Source organism: Typha latifolia, chromosome 1, assembly GCF_019914945.1.
Source record: "Typha latifolia isolate L0001 chromosome 1, TyphaL0001v2, whole genome shotgun sequence".
In the NCBI taxonomy this organism is placed as follows: Eukaryota; Viridiplantae; Streptophyta; class Magnoliopsida; order Poales; family Typhaceae; genus Typha; species Typha latifolia.
In genome coordinates, this window is record NC_133086.1 from 21,011,625 (window position 1) to 21,027,001 (window position 15,377).

A 15,377-nucleotide genomic window follows, 5' to 3' on the forward strand; every position below is an offset into this window, starting at 1 on the left:
TTCTACGGACTTTTTCTAGTTATAACGTCCCATTGTCGAGAAAGTACTCGTAACCAGAGTCAGCATTTGTTTCTCCCCTAGCAGGAATATCATAAATATTTATTAAGAAACTTTTGCTCTTGATTTTGTTACATGTATGATGGAGTATCTTGACAGTAGAATGTTGAGCTGTCATCAGATAGCATCCTGCTCATATTCCAATGTACAACAAAACAATTCATAATTCAATCGTCAACTCAGAAACATATTAATTCAAAATCCTTATTCTTCACAAATTGCAGTGTACGTGACATTAGAAGTCGGCCTTTTTCACCCAACCTGCCCGATGTACTTCGAGTGCATCGCCACAAGAAGGTTGATGAGTTGTTCCTCGATGTCTTCTTCCTCGTTGTGCTTGCAAATAGTCGTCTTCCCACTGTTCGTGACAGCGACGACTTCTTTTTTGTAGGTTGCCAACGCATTGGCTACGACGACATGCATCCGATACTTCTTCAAAGCCATGTCCGCCTTCTGAAGAAGAATATTTGGATCCGTCTCCAACTGATATCCAGCAACGATAAGTTCACAAGGAAAGAAAACATTTGCATTAGAACAGATTCTATTACATCCAAATAAGCTAATATTATTTAACAACTAACATGACCATTCGCAGAAAGTACAGGCTTAACTGAGATGACAGTGTAAACACAAACCGATATAGAATTCACTTTACCATACCAAAGCTAATTCTATATATAATTCGTCGTTACTATTATAATTAATTCAAGTGGTTCTTTGTTACAACCAAAAGCATAAGAGTTCACTTTTACCATACCAAAGCTTACTGTCTTTTTTCACTAATCTAACAGTCACCTCTTAGATTCACAAGAACCAAAGCTATTTTGCACAGAAACTAGGTTACAAGCTTCCCCCGACATGCCACTAGAGGATGGAGCCAAAGATCACAAAGGACGGCTTTTCTTGCCAGCTGTTCTTCATACAAAGTTCAAAATATGATCTGTTCATCGTATGGTATCCACGCTACACATTATTTCTTTCTTCTCATTTTCATTTTCTAGATTGACATCCCGACCGTGTTAACTAATTCTAAACTACAGAATTATGTGGTGGGGACCACCATCTATCTTCAGTTTGTCTAATACAAAGAAGACTAACCTTGAATGATATGCAGAATGCCGAGGGAGCCCATTCTTTCCTCAGCACTGATAGCATTTTAGGAACTTGATTGAGTCTCATGTCCAAAGGGCCACCTGCTGACTCGATCTTATGTTTTGCCTGTCCAATAATATACAAATGCATATAAGCAAGCTACGACCAGAATTCATGCAGTCTATACTTACGGTATGGATTTGATAGGGAAGAGGGAAGAGAGATTAAGTTTCCTCATTAATATGCTCAACTTCTGAGCATGTCCAAACTCCAGAAACATGATGGAACATGAAGTCTGGAAACAAGCTAAAGTTTGGAAGTTGCACTTCGAAGAACTTTAGCACATTTCTACCACTTCACTATGTAAGAAACTAAGAGTCTGATGTAAAAGAAGATGGCCTCCTTCATAAAAATATTTGACTGTGTTATAGCGGCCTACATCAACCATCCTGTCAATTTTGTTGCTCAAAGCAAATTTACATGTTACTTATAAGAGCTCGTGCGGTCATCTTTTCAGAAAGATGTTTGTGTCTTCACTAAATGAAAACTCAAGGCTAACATAATTTACTCCAAATGTCACTTAGGATTTTCATCTCTCAGATTGGAAAGCTAAAACATGAAGCTTCAAATCCTTCAAACTTACAGTTATCTATATTCTCACTAAATCATCAGTGTCACAATGTTTTGTATGGTCTGGTCTAATAGTTTCATATCCGCTAAATATCTTCTACAATATAGAACTCACTACAAGAAAATAGGTGATAAAAGACTAAAGAGAACATTTGAGTTCATCTGAAAAATGATGAATGCATAAGATACTTCCTCAAACATACCATGCTCTCCCATGGAACATAGAAATCTGAAACTGCAGCAGCAAGATAAAACATCCCATGTTGCCCAAAAGAACTCATGGATGTAGCCACCATTTGTAATATCTGTTGACAAAAATTAATGACCAGAGATAAATTTAAGTGCTCACACAAAGGTAGCAATAAGTTTATTAAATATAAAATAAATAAAGATTTCTTGTTGTAAACTGCAATGGGTCCAATATTAGATGTCAAAACAAATATGGTCTATCTTACATGGATGAAGACAAAGCATCTATGAGAGGTTTTCCAATTAAGCTCTGGTAAATGATCCTAGACTGCATTTGAGAGGTTCTAACTACTGATTTTCTTTTTCATGAAGTTCAACGGCAGGAAGGAAGAGAGGTCGACCCCTGTTTGGGTTGTTTGAATGCAAGTAGCTTAATGGAGGTATCCCTAGCGAAGTATGAAAAATAATGTATTAGCATGACCTATTCACTCCTGTTATCTAATGAACCACACATATGTAAATTGATAATCGTGAACCGTAATTTCAAATTGGACATGCCCACAGTTGTTCTCATTGTAATCTCTAGCCCAACTAAACTTGGCATTTGTGATTATGTGTGCATGAGTGTGAAACTATATATTCTTATCAATTCTCAATCAAGTTTTGTATCTTTATCCAATCAATAATATTTTTACTTATATTCTCATTGCAAGGAAGCTCTTGAGTCTTGAGATTCAACTAACAGTATGTTTTCTCAACAATATTCTAACATTTGTCTGTGGTAAAGTACAAATATCTAGAATAAATAATAAGAAAAATATTTGAGTAGCTCCTAAAAGAAACTACTAGAGTTTATTTTCCTTCCTACTGCAATCAACCATTGTAAATAAGCAAAAAATTACTCCTAGTAATATCGCCATAGAAGTTTATTCCTAGGAGGTATAATATGCAATACCTGAAGATATTCAAAAATAGTCGTAAATGGGAGTTTTAGCAACAAGCCTTCTTCAACTGCCTGCAATAAATGATTAGTCTACATCAACTGATCTTTTTCTTAATTGAATTCCCACCTATCTATAAAGGACCAAAGTACATTAACGAAATCAAACTCTGAGAGTGAACTACATAGTGTATTGTAATATAGCCTATACCTTACGGTAATCCCTGATTGCCTTCTTGACCACTGTAGCATGCGACTCTGACACTGGTGTTATACAAGGTAATCCAGTGAGAAAAGATCTTCTACAAACAATAAAATAGAGCTCAGAGAGACTAAACAGCCTAGAATACAGATGTATACTTAGTATGTATATGTAGTACATATAATTCTAGATTTCATATTTTTCATGATTAGGCTACTGCATTTTATCATAATCTTAGAATTGAACAATGAAGAGGGAAGCAAGACCTTACAATAGTTTGGCCGTGCTACCTATTTTGTTAGTCTAAACTCTTATAATATTTTTATGCTCAATGTTTTCCTAAAGAATTACTCATAAAAACCTCCTTTTCTATTTCCTGGCTAATGTTTGTACATTTATTCTCAAAATCTAGTTTCTTTCTAGCACTCTGCACCAAGGATGGTTGTGACTATGGCATGACACAGCACGTCTCGTACCGTGTGTGGCACTTGCCGTTTCTGCTGCAAGAGTAGAGAGACTCTACCCTGTCCCATACAAGAGAGGGAGAGAAAAAAGGTGAAAGAGAAAGGGAGAGGAAAACTACCATGCCGCCTCCTCCAACAATCATCGTTGCCCTCCTTTCTCTCCTCATCGGTGCCATAGGTGGAGGTAGAGACCAAAGAAAATGATGGGAAATGGTAATGGGTCAACTAATTAAAAGGATATGCAATGCGGATCATTTTATCTCGACCAGTTAAGAGCTTTTAAAAGCTCTCATCTTCAACCTCCGTTAGGGCATGCAAGAGAGAGACAGGAGGGTGAAAACGGCGACAAGGAGAGAGGAGGGTGGCGACAACAACGCGAGAGGAAGGCAATGGTTTAGCAGTGACTCTCTCCATCGTCACTCGCATCCTCTGATCACTCCGCTTGATGTTAAGCGGTGAGAGGAGGGGTGTTGTGCGGCACTTCTCGTGCCACATACTAGTATTGTGCCAACACAGCCATTCTTGCTCTGCACTGTTATACTCTTGCAGCTTACATCATGGTGGCAACATGATAAATGAAAAGATAGAAATAGACAACATCTCATATGACATCCCAATTCAGCTTAATTAGTAATCAAAATATGATTCCTAACTTACAAATTATTATGTGCGATATGAGGTAAGAGCAGTAGCAAAAATTTTCCACTTCTCCAATGTAACTATTGTATAGATGCATATGAATAGTCAATTATTTGACAAACCTTGAATTGTTGAGTCCTCATCGAGCTTGAAAAACTCAAGAAATGAATCTTCTGGAAGATATCGACAATAGGGTTGACAACTTCCACTGAAAAACAGAAAAGATAATATCTTTTAACTCCATCACTATCAGTGTCAAATCAAAACAAGACGACAATGAACTCAAAAGACAGCAATCCAATGAACCAACTTGAGGAGAGATGAAGACAATGTGAACAAAGCACAAACTAAAAAGAAAGTAATTTTCTAGGTGATGAACAAGAACACAATGTGAACAAAATCTAACCGTCGATAAACAAAGATAACAGTGTATCCAGCCTTTATGAAGTACCTATAAAACCACATCAATCAGTTGTGTAAGAGGTTGCAATCGCATGGAGATAGATCAACTAAGGATACTAAAAGTAAATATACTCCGTAGATGCAGCTCCCCTGTGACCTGAGCTGAAATTATCAATATATCGCACACATCGTTGCTCCAAGGGGACAGTTGTTCCTCCAGAAGTCACACAGACAACCCCGACAGGTCTCCCACTCTCTGGGTAATATCACAGTTAATAAACTACATATGTGAATTAAATAAATTTAAGAATCAATAACCAAATAACCACAATATCAAGTTGTTGATAACAAACTAAATGGACACCCAATTGCCTGAGGATCGAGAGTTTCGCTCAATGAATTCTTTCAACCTCTCTGAGATGAGATTGCCATTTCGAAGAGGCGGGGCAGAGTCAAAGAAGGACTTCACATCTGATCTTTGCAGAGCTTCTGACTCATTGCTTGAATCCATGAGCCCTATCCAAAGAAATCAAATAGTTGTATTAGAGTGAGAATGACATGGCATAGATTTGACAGATTTTCAATAAAAAAAGAACCCTTTTCCTACATTAACAGATTAAACTAGAAGCAAAGAGGCCATCACAAGCCATGCTGCACAAGACAAAGATCAAGAAAATCCCAAAGGAAAGAAACCATCAAGAATTTCCTTAAAACCAGTTCTTTCTCCAGACCAAGACTCAAGAATCTACGTATTTTTATAAACCTCAGGTGTAATTCCATTCCCAGTTAAACTTTCAATCATTTCATTAAAAGATAGCCATTAAAAACAGCACAAAATTCCTATCTTAAAATATAAGAAAGAATAATGAAAGAATAAAATGCTACCTCCCAATTAACTGATCACAACTTATCACTGCATTTCTTTTCTCAACCCTCAACATAAAAAATCCAATAACAGAACACACTCCACAACAAAGCAAATTAAGAAAAGATCAGAAAGAGGGAATTGAATCTCACGATGAAATGGTCGGTGCACACAACTCTCACGTTCTCGAGCAATGCAAGCAAAGGCTTCTCACTTATGGAGTCTTTAGAGTGGGATATGGCGGTGGAGATTTTTGGGGCAGGAGTAGAGCAGGAGAAATAAGAGGATTTGGGTCATGAACCATGAGGGATGAGATGAGTAGGTACTAGGGGTGAAAACATGTTAGATACGGACCAAATAGTACTCAACACACATCTGATCCATATTTTTGCTCCGGATACAGATTTGGATATGGATATTAAGCGGTTAGCAAACGTTAAACCATATCCTAATTAAATTGAATATGGATATGGATCAGATCTTATCTTGAATACAAACTGGATCTTTTAATAACATCTATAGCATAAAAGAGTGCAGGAACAAAACAATAGTATTTACCAAAACAAGTAAATGGTGAACAAGAACAAGAAACCACTATCAAATAGTGAACAAAAACAAGAAAACACTACTCAGAGACAGCCCCTGCATTGCCAGATTCTGCTTTGGCTCTAAAACTTGATGACTACCGACTTCCTCCATTGGACTTTTCATGGAGCAATCACTGACAGATACCAGAGAGGGAGTAGAAGCTCTTCAGCTCGCAAAATTTGGAATGAGTCAGATCTTATGTACCAGTTTACAATTCATTATTGACTACTGGTGGGCTCAAGAATAGTCAGATCTTGCTGTATAAAATAAAACTTCTCACTCTTTTCCAGAAACATGTATTTACATAATTGTCCTATTTGGTATTCTTGTACAAAAATTCCTCCTCCTATGGGATGTTGAGACAAGTCCAGACATTGCTTCTAGAGGTTTAATTCTAATCAAGTTTTAGAACTTGATTATGGAAACTGGTGACCTAACCAGAAGGACAACAAATGAAATTCTTTGAGCTGTTCACTTCAGTCAATATGAAATTAATTCATTGAGCTCTTAACTTTAGTCAATCTGAGAATCTCAAGAAGATAAGCAATGCCATGCAGTAATAAACCTCCTGGTTCCAAGCATGCAATCCTCAATGATGAGCAACTATATATATCCAGAATTATTTTAGCATAATACTGGTTACCCATAATCCCTAAATCTTATTTGCCAATCTTGTTATGTTGCCCAACCTCATCTTTTACACTCCCTTAAGCAGTAATCAGATCATACTCTGCTACTATGATCTATGGATTTATGAATATCCCATTAAAATTTAGATTTAATAATAATGCTAATATCAGATCCATATCTGCAATCTATCTAACATAGCATATCGCTAAGCAATCCAGATTCCAAGAATATCCTTAAAAAGTAATATATACAGCACGAACTAGAGAAATTTCCCTTGATAATCGCATTGTTTTGGTTGTAAAATGGTTATCCATTCATACTAAAAAAGATAAAAGAATACCCTCACAAGAGAACCAACATAGAGTTTTTGTAATTCATCCACAGCTCAGATAGAGGATTCTTCATCGTGCAAATAGGAATAATCATCACCCTATGCCGAAATGTTCAACATGAATTTTTCATTCTACAGCTTCCAATTGGAAACTCATGTGCCCAAACAGGACAATGATACCGGTGAATTTAGTGTTCTGTTATGTCTCATACAAGGAATGACATTCATTTTTCTACAGATCCAGAGGTTTCCCCCATCTAGAGTTCTTCACAAAAGATGAACACATAACCTGAGGAAAAGCAAAAGACGGGCAAGGTAAAGGAAACGTTCGCTATTACTCACCTACTCGTAAACAAGGAAATAATTAAATCCTCCTCCTTTCCCCACCCAAAAGAACAAAGCCCACTTCAGAGCTCATCAAATATCAAAGAAAAATCGACCAAGAAAGGTTTTAAAACATAAAAACAAAACAATCAAGGACAGAAACAAGAAGATCAAATGTTCCTGAAGCCAGCGCACAGAACACAGAACACAGAGCGTAGAGCTTAGAGAGGATGATAAAATGGAAAATAAGAAATGTTATTGGGGAGAAGAAGAAGACCTTTTAGAACGAAGCAAGACACGTAGGAAAGCGATGGAGGCGGCGGGAGAGAGCGATGGAGAGAAGGGTAGGTTAAGGGCTTCGCGATGGCGGCGGCGGGAGATTGGTCGGGTTAGTTGCTAACGGGTTCGGGTACACGGGTTTGGATTACTACTTGATACTTACGAACTAGTCATTTGCAGTATGCAAGTAAACGGATATTCGCTATCCATAACTATATCCGTATCTGAGTTCAGACTTTTTCTTACACCAGTATCTGTATTCGGCACGAAAAGCAATTTTGCATCGCATCTGATCCGATACGGATATGGATATAAATACGGACGCAGCTCCAACAAATGGATTACATCGGTCGATTGACTGAAACATGAAATTTACTATTTTTTCCTATATGTTATATTAATTAATTTCATATCTATAGATGAGTAAAAAAAAAATTTTTAATGCGTGAATTACTTGACATCCAATTTATATTCCTTTCAATCTATATTCCTTTTTTATATTAAGATAATCTGATATTGTTATGTATGATTGCATATTTAGTACTTAAATATAGTTCCAAGAGGAGCCGCATAGAGTTTTCGTTCCTGTTGGTTAAATTTATAATAGACCTCCTAAATTATGATTTAGTATTTGTTTATATTCTGTGAAAGAAAAAAAAATTGTGATATTAAGGTCTCTTGAATATTATAATTTTATAGGGATTACACGGGAATTTGATAGAGATTAAGAGGTAGAGAAATTATTACCGGTAAGAAGAGAAATTAGAAGTAACATCACGGTAGAACTTGAAATTTGGGCGTGAGATTGAGGAGAGAAGTTAAAAGGGAGTGGGAGTTTGAGAACAAAAAAAAGTAATAGTTATCGAGGAGGAAAATGTTTAGAGAAAAAAATGAGAGAAAATAATTTACAGAGATTAAAAAAGAATGAGTATAAATGTTTTAAGAAAACAATTTGGAAAGAAAGAGAGCAATTTCTACACCAAATGAGGTTGATCATGTGATATTCAGGTGTTAATTTTGAACTGAAAAATAAATGGCGTATTAACAAAATGATCATTTTAAAATGGCATACTGTCACACTTGTTTTTAAATTTTTTTTTTCTCTTTAGAGGAAATAAGTTATATAGGATCATAATTGGTCTAAATATAATTTAGCCAATCCAGTTTTTAGTCCTAAATTAGCATATAGCTAGATTACAGAAGAACCTCCCTAACAAATGGGCATCACTTTTTTCTCTGAAAAAGATTACTTTCTTTGATGAAAAGAATAGAATAGAATATAAATGAAATAAATTCATTACAATAGACGTCCTTTTATGACTCATCAACTATGGACAAACCCGTCAACCCCATAGCTCTTCACACTTGGTTCAAAATCCTACTCTTAATTCGAATGCGATCTCGAAATGCATATCATGAAGTGAGATTCTGACTAAGCTTGTCATGGATAAATTGGACCGTAATTTAAACATCAAAGAAATTTTGATAAGTTCTCAGGCCCACAATATCTACTTGAAGAACAGAGATCTTGTAGCAGCTTCACAATAAAATCTGCAGAGGTGACAAAGGTAGGCAAGCATTGAAGGCTTGAAGCACCCTATCAGTGTTTCAATGGGCTTCATTGAATCCAAGAGCTAGCTCTTACTCTCAGCCCCATTAACTCCACCACCTCTATTTGCTAAACCCAACTAAGAGATAAGCAACTAAATGCACGTGAAACCCCTTCACTACTCCAGTTGAAGCTCCTTTCAAATGATAACAATAACTCCCTGCTCTCTCTCCTCATGACTACCACTCTCAGGGCCAGCCATGAGGCAGTCTCTTACAAATGACACCCATAAATGAAGGCCCTGCCATGGGATCAGTAGCCTAAGTCTCCCTCCATCCCTCTTTCTCGCTCTCTAACTCCTCTGCATTCTCTGACTTTGTTTTTATAATTTTCTTCCTTATTTTTAGAGGGTCAGAAGGATTCATGTGAAATTTTGGAGCAGATGCGTCGAGAATCATGTGAACCGCATCAAAGATCGTCCGCGCACTTCATTTATGACATACTTCCCATGGATTCTTAATAAATGGCGGCAGTGGATGCTACGCTTCCTTGTGCCCTGTGCTTCTTTTTGAATGCTAACAACTTGTCTCCTCTTCCCTCCCTCCCTTTTAGCGACTAACTATTCTTTTGGGTAGACCACAGTTCTGGAGTTGAAGATTGCCGAGACTAATGAAGAGCTGGACCAGTCATAGAGTGGGCAACATAGTTCTTCTAGCCATTCTCGTGTTGCTTCCTATAATGAGTGAAGGCCTCAGATCAATCCCCAGTAAGTTTGCTTAATTACATTGCCTTCGTCATCCCAATGTGGCATTAATCTGATTGAGTCTTTTTGGGTAGATGATATGATGGACTTGAATGGCAAAGACAGCTTGAGAGATGATAAAGAGCAAGTGATGTCTAAGGTATGACTCCGTCTATCGGATTTCTTTCACGAGAGAATATATGTTAGATGATTACATTTTCCTATGAAGCTAAACATTCTTCAAGGTCAAAACTATAAGTGAGTTACTCTGTAAACCACCTCTTAAGGCAATCTCACAGATCAGAAGCAACTAGAATAACAACATAAATGCCCATTTGATGTTATATTTGGTTCTTGAACAGGAGGGAGGTGACGGAGATCTTAAAGAATACTATGCAACTGGTTCGAGCTTGCCTGACTGTTCCCATGCCTGTGGGCCGTGCTTTCCATGCAAGAGGGTCATGGTGAGCTTCAAGTGCTCCGTCGCGGAGTCCTGCCCCGTCGTCTACCGATGCATGTGCAATGGGAGATATTATCACGTGCCTTCTAATTGATGCAACTCCTATCCTACGTAAACCCTGGAAAAGTATACAGGAGAGAAGAGATGGATAATTTTTTGAGTTCTTTGTCTAGCTGTTAGCTTGTTACTGTTTAGATCGAGGACTTATCTGTTGGGCTGTTGAGACCAAGCTTCTTGAATGAGACAAGTCGTGAATGTTTCAGGATGTGTCGTTGAGGATTTGTAAATGATGAGCGACAGAGATGTGTGTTTGAGGACATTAACAAGCTATACATTGTCCGAGTATCTTTCTCCTTCAAGTATTCAATCAAAATGATCACTAGTGATGTTATGTGTCAATGGTATATCCTAACCGATCCAGTTGTGAATATATATATATATATATATATATATATATATATATATATATATATATTTCGCTATGTGGTAATTAATGGTTACATCAACATTGCAGGGTTCTCAAGTAAGCTCTATTGTTGTGAGTCTCACGTCGGGTTTCTGTTCTCATCTCATATAACTCTAATTCAAACTTCCAATACATTAGTTTAAACTGAAATATTCTTTTGTTGGGAATTCCAGTTTATCTTGTAAAACTCAATAGACTAAAATTTCTTGAATCAGTGAATCCATGTATTATTTAAGATATGCTTTCACCAGATTGAACGGTCTCTTCAAAGCTGCATCTTTGCTTGAATTTTTCTATTTAGAATTTAGAATCTCAACCTTCGTCACAAGGGACTACAATTTTTCCAAACTCCTCTTTCCTATTTGCTTTGAAGTTTTCTTACATTGAAATTTCCTCTCCCTAACACATTTTGGGCATCTTAAAACCATTCTTACCAGATGATGCAATGGATATTATGATGTCAAAAGACTTACAATGTATAGTCTCTGCTATGCAGGACACAGAATAAAGCACTTACTATAGTTGAGTTTCTCACATACAAAAGATAAATACAACAAGAAATAAAAAATGAAATATACTTGGTCATCGAAAGATTTCACCATCTTGCTTGAACACATACATAAGGCCTCCCCATCATATCTGCAGCATTTGACACAGAATTGTAAATTTTATTATTCCACCCATAATAGCATACTCATTATCAAATAAGAACAGTTTCAGATTGGAAAAGAGAATACAACCAGGCCAAGAGAGTTTCCAATTACACTACTATCGAATATGCAATTATGAGACAGTGGACGTTCTTCTCTCTAGACACTTCAATGTGGTCTACATAATATGTTTTAAAGATTGGAAGATGATCCTAATCCATGGACTTTTACTTGGGAAATTAAAATCACCCATCACAACTGAATTGCATTTTTGTTGGTTGGACTAATTTGGTTCGCCAACTAATCATCGCCCAAGTAAAAGTTTCCTTGTGAAGATTTGAGGTTAAATAGAACCAAGCCTATTCATAGAATCTTACGGCATGATGGGGGAGGAAGTAAACAAACATATATTCAATAATAGGGATATTTTTACCTTAGATCCTGCATGATTTTTATCAAATTCCTGTACACTTTTCCAGCTCTAGTAGCATATTCCTCTTTCAGTAGAATGGCTCTAATTTGTTTGGTTCATGAATACATCTTCTCTGTTTGTTAGCTCGAAAAGCTTGTGCTTCAATTATAAACGACTTTAAAGCTTTCATCTATGTGTTATATAGGCATATCTTTTATGTAAACTAATATTTGAACTGAAGTCATTAAAATTTTATTCTCTTTTTATCTTAGCATGAATTAGTTTTACTTTATTTTTCTATGCTTTCCAATAATCCAGTGCTCTGACATGATTATACACAAGGAATAAATAAAGGAGCCAATGCTTCTGGATTACCAAAATGTAATCTTTAGCTTTTATTCACTGATAACCCCACAGAATCACAACATCGCAATACAATTTACTCGAGTACACAAAATATATTCAGATAAACTAATAGCATCCAAAAACCCATAATTTTAACAAGTATTCAAGGTTACTGACCTCGGGAATCACACGAGAGCAATGGAGGAGAAATCGAGCTGCGATGCGATCTCATCGAGCTGCTTCTTAACGCTCATGTCAACAAGCTTCGATCCAGAGTTGCCGTAGCGAATGGTGAACCCAGCAATTAAAGACGGGTCGATCACGGTCTTAATCCTCACATTCTTCGCCCCCGTGAGCCTTTGCACGGCCTGCGCGATCTGCACCAAATCCTGCGACTCCAACTTCACCACCGACGTCACCGTCGCCACCTCCGTCCCCGTTATGCGGTTATAGCACTCCTCGAACTCCTTCACGATCTCCTTCACGACGTCGATGCGCCGGGTGTCCACCAAGATGTTGAGGAAGTTGACGACATGGGGTTGGAGTTCCGAGGACTTGCCAACCTCGTCGATGAGTTCTAGCTTCTGCTGTGGGGTGATGGTGGGGTTGGCGAAGAAGGATTGGACCGATTTGTCGGAGAAGACATTGTCGATCTTCTCCAAGTCGGAGATGGTGGTTTCTAATGTTCCGTTGGACTTGCAGACGTCGGCAAGGGCGGAGGCGTATCTGGAGGCGGCGGTGTCCATCATAGTAGCGCCACCGCGGGCGCGGCGTCGGGGACGGAGCTTGAGGGAGGGGAGGCGGCGGAGGGAAAAGGAGATGGAGGAAGAGGAAGAGGAAGAGGAGGAGATGGAGGATGGAGAGGAGGATTTGGGGAGGATGGAAAGAGGAGAGAGGCGGAGAGAAGCCATGGTTGGAGCTTTCTTTGCCTTCACCTACTGGAGGAGATGGGAGAGGGCGAGTAGAGGGCGAGTATAGTGGAGATTGAACGGATGAGATATGGTAGGTTGTGATCGGACAGTTAAGGCGAGGGGGTTTATCTTTTGTTGGATGTGAAGAGGAATGGTGGCCTTAGCCCTTGCGTCTTGTAGATTAGCTCGACATGTGGTCGAGAGGTAGAGTTGCATTAGGATGCTTACCCCCTGAAATATTGCCAAGGAGATTTATATATATATTTATTCATGTAAACCAAAAATTGCATTTGCACTAATAAGAGAAAACCGGCACACTGTTATAAAAGTATATGTAAGTGTAGAAAATACCAATCTTTTTAAAAAAAAAATTAATACAAATGCCCCCAAAAGTCATATACACATTATAAACGACTGGAAGCATTTCTCAAAAATAAAACAAAAGAATGCACTCATCCAAAACGTCCATTCGATTCATTATCAAAATGACGATACAGCACATTAGATTTCTTCTCTATACGATTACTTTCATAACTCGATATCAATAAAATAAATACTCATTCCAAAATCCATCATACAGTAGTACGAAGCATAGGTAAATAAGAAGGTTAGTAAGTAATAATTTGGGGAAAAAAAAAACTCGTGTGATTTTCAAGCAATCATGAAAGAATCATGACGCACTAATTGCTTCTTGTTTCTTTAACAGGCTCGCGGTAACATTTCACATGCTTGAACAGACCAAACAAGAGGGCATTTATATGGTAAAAGCTGGTAGCCTCTTGTGGGTAGAATTACTGCAGAGAACACTATAGGTGCGATTGTTTACAAGATCAACATCATGGCAATAGAAGACCATGACGTTCGAAACTGATTAAAAGCTAGCATCTATATATGACAAATGTAACAAGAAAGGGAAAAGAACAAAAGAAGAAGACAAAGATGAAGACGAGCTGCTGGCCTGCTGCACATGAGAGCCCATGCTATGAGGAGTTCAAAGCTTGTTAGTTCATGATTAAAACTACATGGACCAATAAGCAAATGCCACCATCGTTGGTGAAACATAGCCTGCCATTTATGAAGTATTCTGAAACATCCACATGATTACTGAAAAACCAAGTGAGCAATGCAATAAATAATTTCACAAAGTAGAAATAATACCGGCAGGTAATACGAATTGGAAAACCAATAAAGTAGTCACCAATGCACGAACCTCTGTAGGACTGGAACTTTACTCCCAAAGCTGGTGAGAATGTTTCGGTAGGTCAAATTTGTGTCCCAAGTTACAGGCAAGCTTCATCATTCATACTAAAGGATGCTCAATCAATTGGACAAACTTTTTTTGGTTGCGAAATCTAGTGTTATCACTGATGGAGTAGTAGGCTTTCTCCAGGATAGACATTGGAAAGTAGGATTCCAACAGGACTTCTCAAGAAAATCCATTGATGTTCCTTAGAAGTGAAGCTGAATAATTACAAGAACGGCAAATGTGCTGTGTCTAATATTAGCATCTCAAAACAAACAAAAAATGTCAAAACCATCAGCTTCATTTCTAATAAAGCATGTGTAAATAGAATAACTCTTGCTCATATCATGAGTATGCTACTTTGTATAAAGGAACAGAAACTAATTTACTTAATTGGAGCTCCAGGTTCCGGCTGACTGGAAGTGTCTAGACCAACCAATATGTACCAGTTAACAAGTAAGAGGATCTTTTTTTGAACCAATTATGCATTCTTGTATGCATATTGTTAAAAAAGATAAGTTATGGCTTCAGCGCAGTATGTATCTTATGCGCGCAACCATACGCACACCACAGCACAACTAGAATATGGCAGCCTCATAATGTTTTGATATGATATACAGATGAGAGCGCTATGAATCTTGTGAATTTTAACTTTTATCAAGAGAAGATAAGGACAGTGTATTGATTCTTCATGTACTAAAACATCTGTTAAATTCCATGTTAGATCTGATTATTGAATTTTCACACGTTTAATGTTTTCAACAAAACTGACACAACAAACTTCATCCATAATTTGAGATGTAATGGGAAACAATATATTTCCTTTTTTTGTTCCTGTGTAGATAAATCCCTTGCAAAACAACTTTACTTGACAATCAGAGAGTAATTAACCTAAATCCTGCAGCACTGCAGCTCCTTAGAGTTGACAATATGTCTTAATGTGAAATGTCGTGAAGGTTTTGCAAAA

The 15,377-nt window shown here is 37.5% G+C and overlaps 2 protein-coding genes across 6 annotated transcripts; both read right to left on the reverse strand.

Moving 5' to 3' along the window:
- Positions 1–65: 65 nt before the first annotated feature.
- On the reverse strand, positions 66–7,733 carry LOC140791010 (phosphopantothenate--cysteine ligase 2-like). Of its 5 annotated transcripts, none has more exons than XM_073141355.1 (10): positions 7,631–7,733; positions 4,988–5,131; positions 4,748–4,871; positions 4,620–4,664; positions 4,336–4,421; positions 3,120–3,172; positions 2,924–2,983; positions 1,983–2,084; positions 1,156–1,275; positions 66–540 (listed from the first exon to the last, which is right to left on the reverse strand). In XM_073141355.1, exons 2-10 carry the CDS (start codon positions 5,124–5,126, stop codon positions 310–312), a joined length of 960 nt encoding a protein of 319 aa, XP_072997456.1. In that variant the 5' UTR covers positions 5,127–5,131; positions 7,631–7,733; the 3' UTR covers positions 66–309. The 5 variants fall into 5 exon arrangements, with proteins under 5 accessions (XP_072997456.1, XP_072997464.1, XP_072997472.1 ...); XM_073141363.1 differs by lacking the exon at positions 7,631–7,733 and adding an exon at positions 7,372–7,610; XM_073141371.1 differs by lacking the exon at positions 7,631–7,733 and adding an exon at positions 5,633–5,770.
- Positions 7,734–11,276: 3,543 nt separating this feature from the next.
- Positions 11,277–14,931, reverse strand: LOC140792329 (ATP synthase delta chain, chloroplastic). Its single transcript, XM_073143272.1, has 3 exons — positions 14,378–14,931; positions 12,434–13,398; positions 11,277–11,488 (listed from the first exon to the last, which is right to left on the reverse strand). The coding sequence occupies exon 2, from the start codon at positions 13,165–13,167 to the stop codon at positions 12,442–12,444; it is 726 nt and encodes a 241-aa protein (XP_072999373.1). The 5' UTR covers positions 13,168–13,398; positions 14,378–14,931; the 3' UTR covers positions 11,277–11,488; positions 12,434–12,441.
- Between the last annotated feature and the right edge of the window lie 446 nt (positions 14,932–15,377).

Coding starts and splice junctions, on each gene's coding strand:
- LOC140791010 (XM_073141355.1), bottom strand. CDS start 5,126: ATGGATTCAAGCAATGAGTCAGAAGCTCTGCAAAGATCAGATGTGAAG. Junction 4,872..4,987: donor GCGAAACTCTCGATCCTCAG/GCAATTGGGTGT, acceptor GATATTACCCAG/AGAGTGGGAGACCTGTCGGG. Junction 4,422..4,619: donor GTTATCTTTGTTTATCGACG/GTTAGATTTTGT, acceptor TCTGTTTTTCAG/TGGAAGTTGTCAACCCTATT.
- LOC140792329 (XM_073143272.1), bottom strand. CDS start 13,167: ATGGCTTCTCTCCGCCTCTCTCCTCTTTCCATCCTCCCCAAATCCTCC.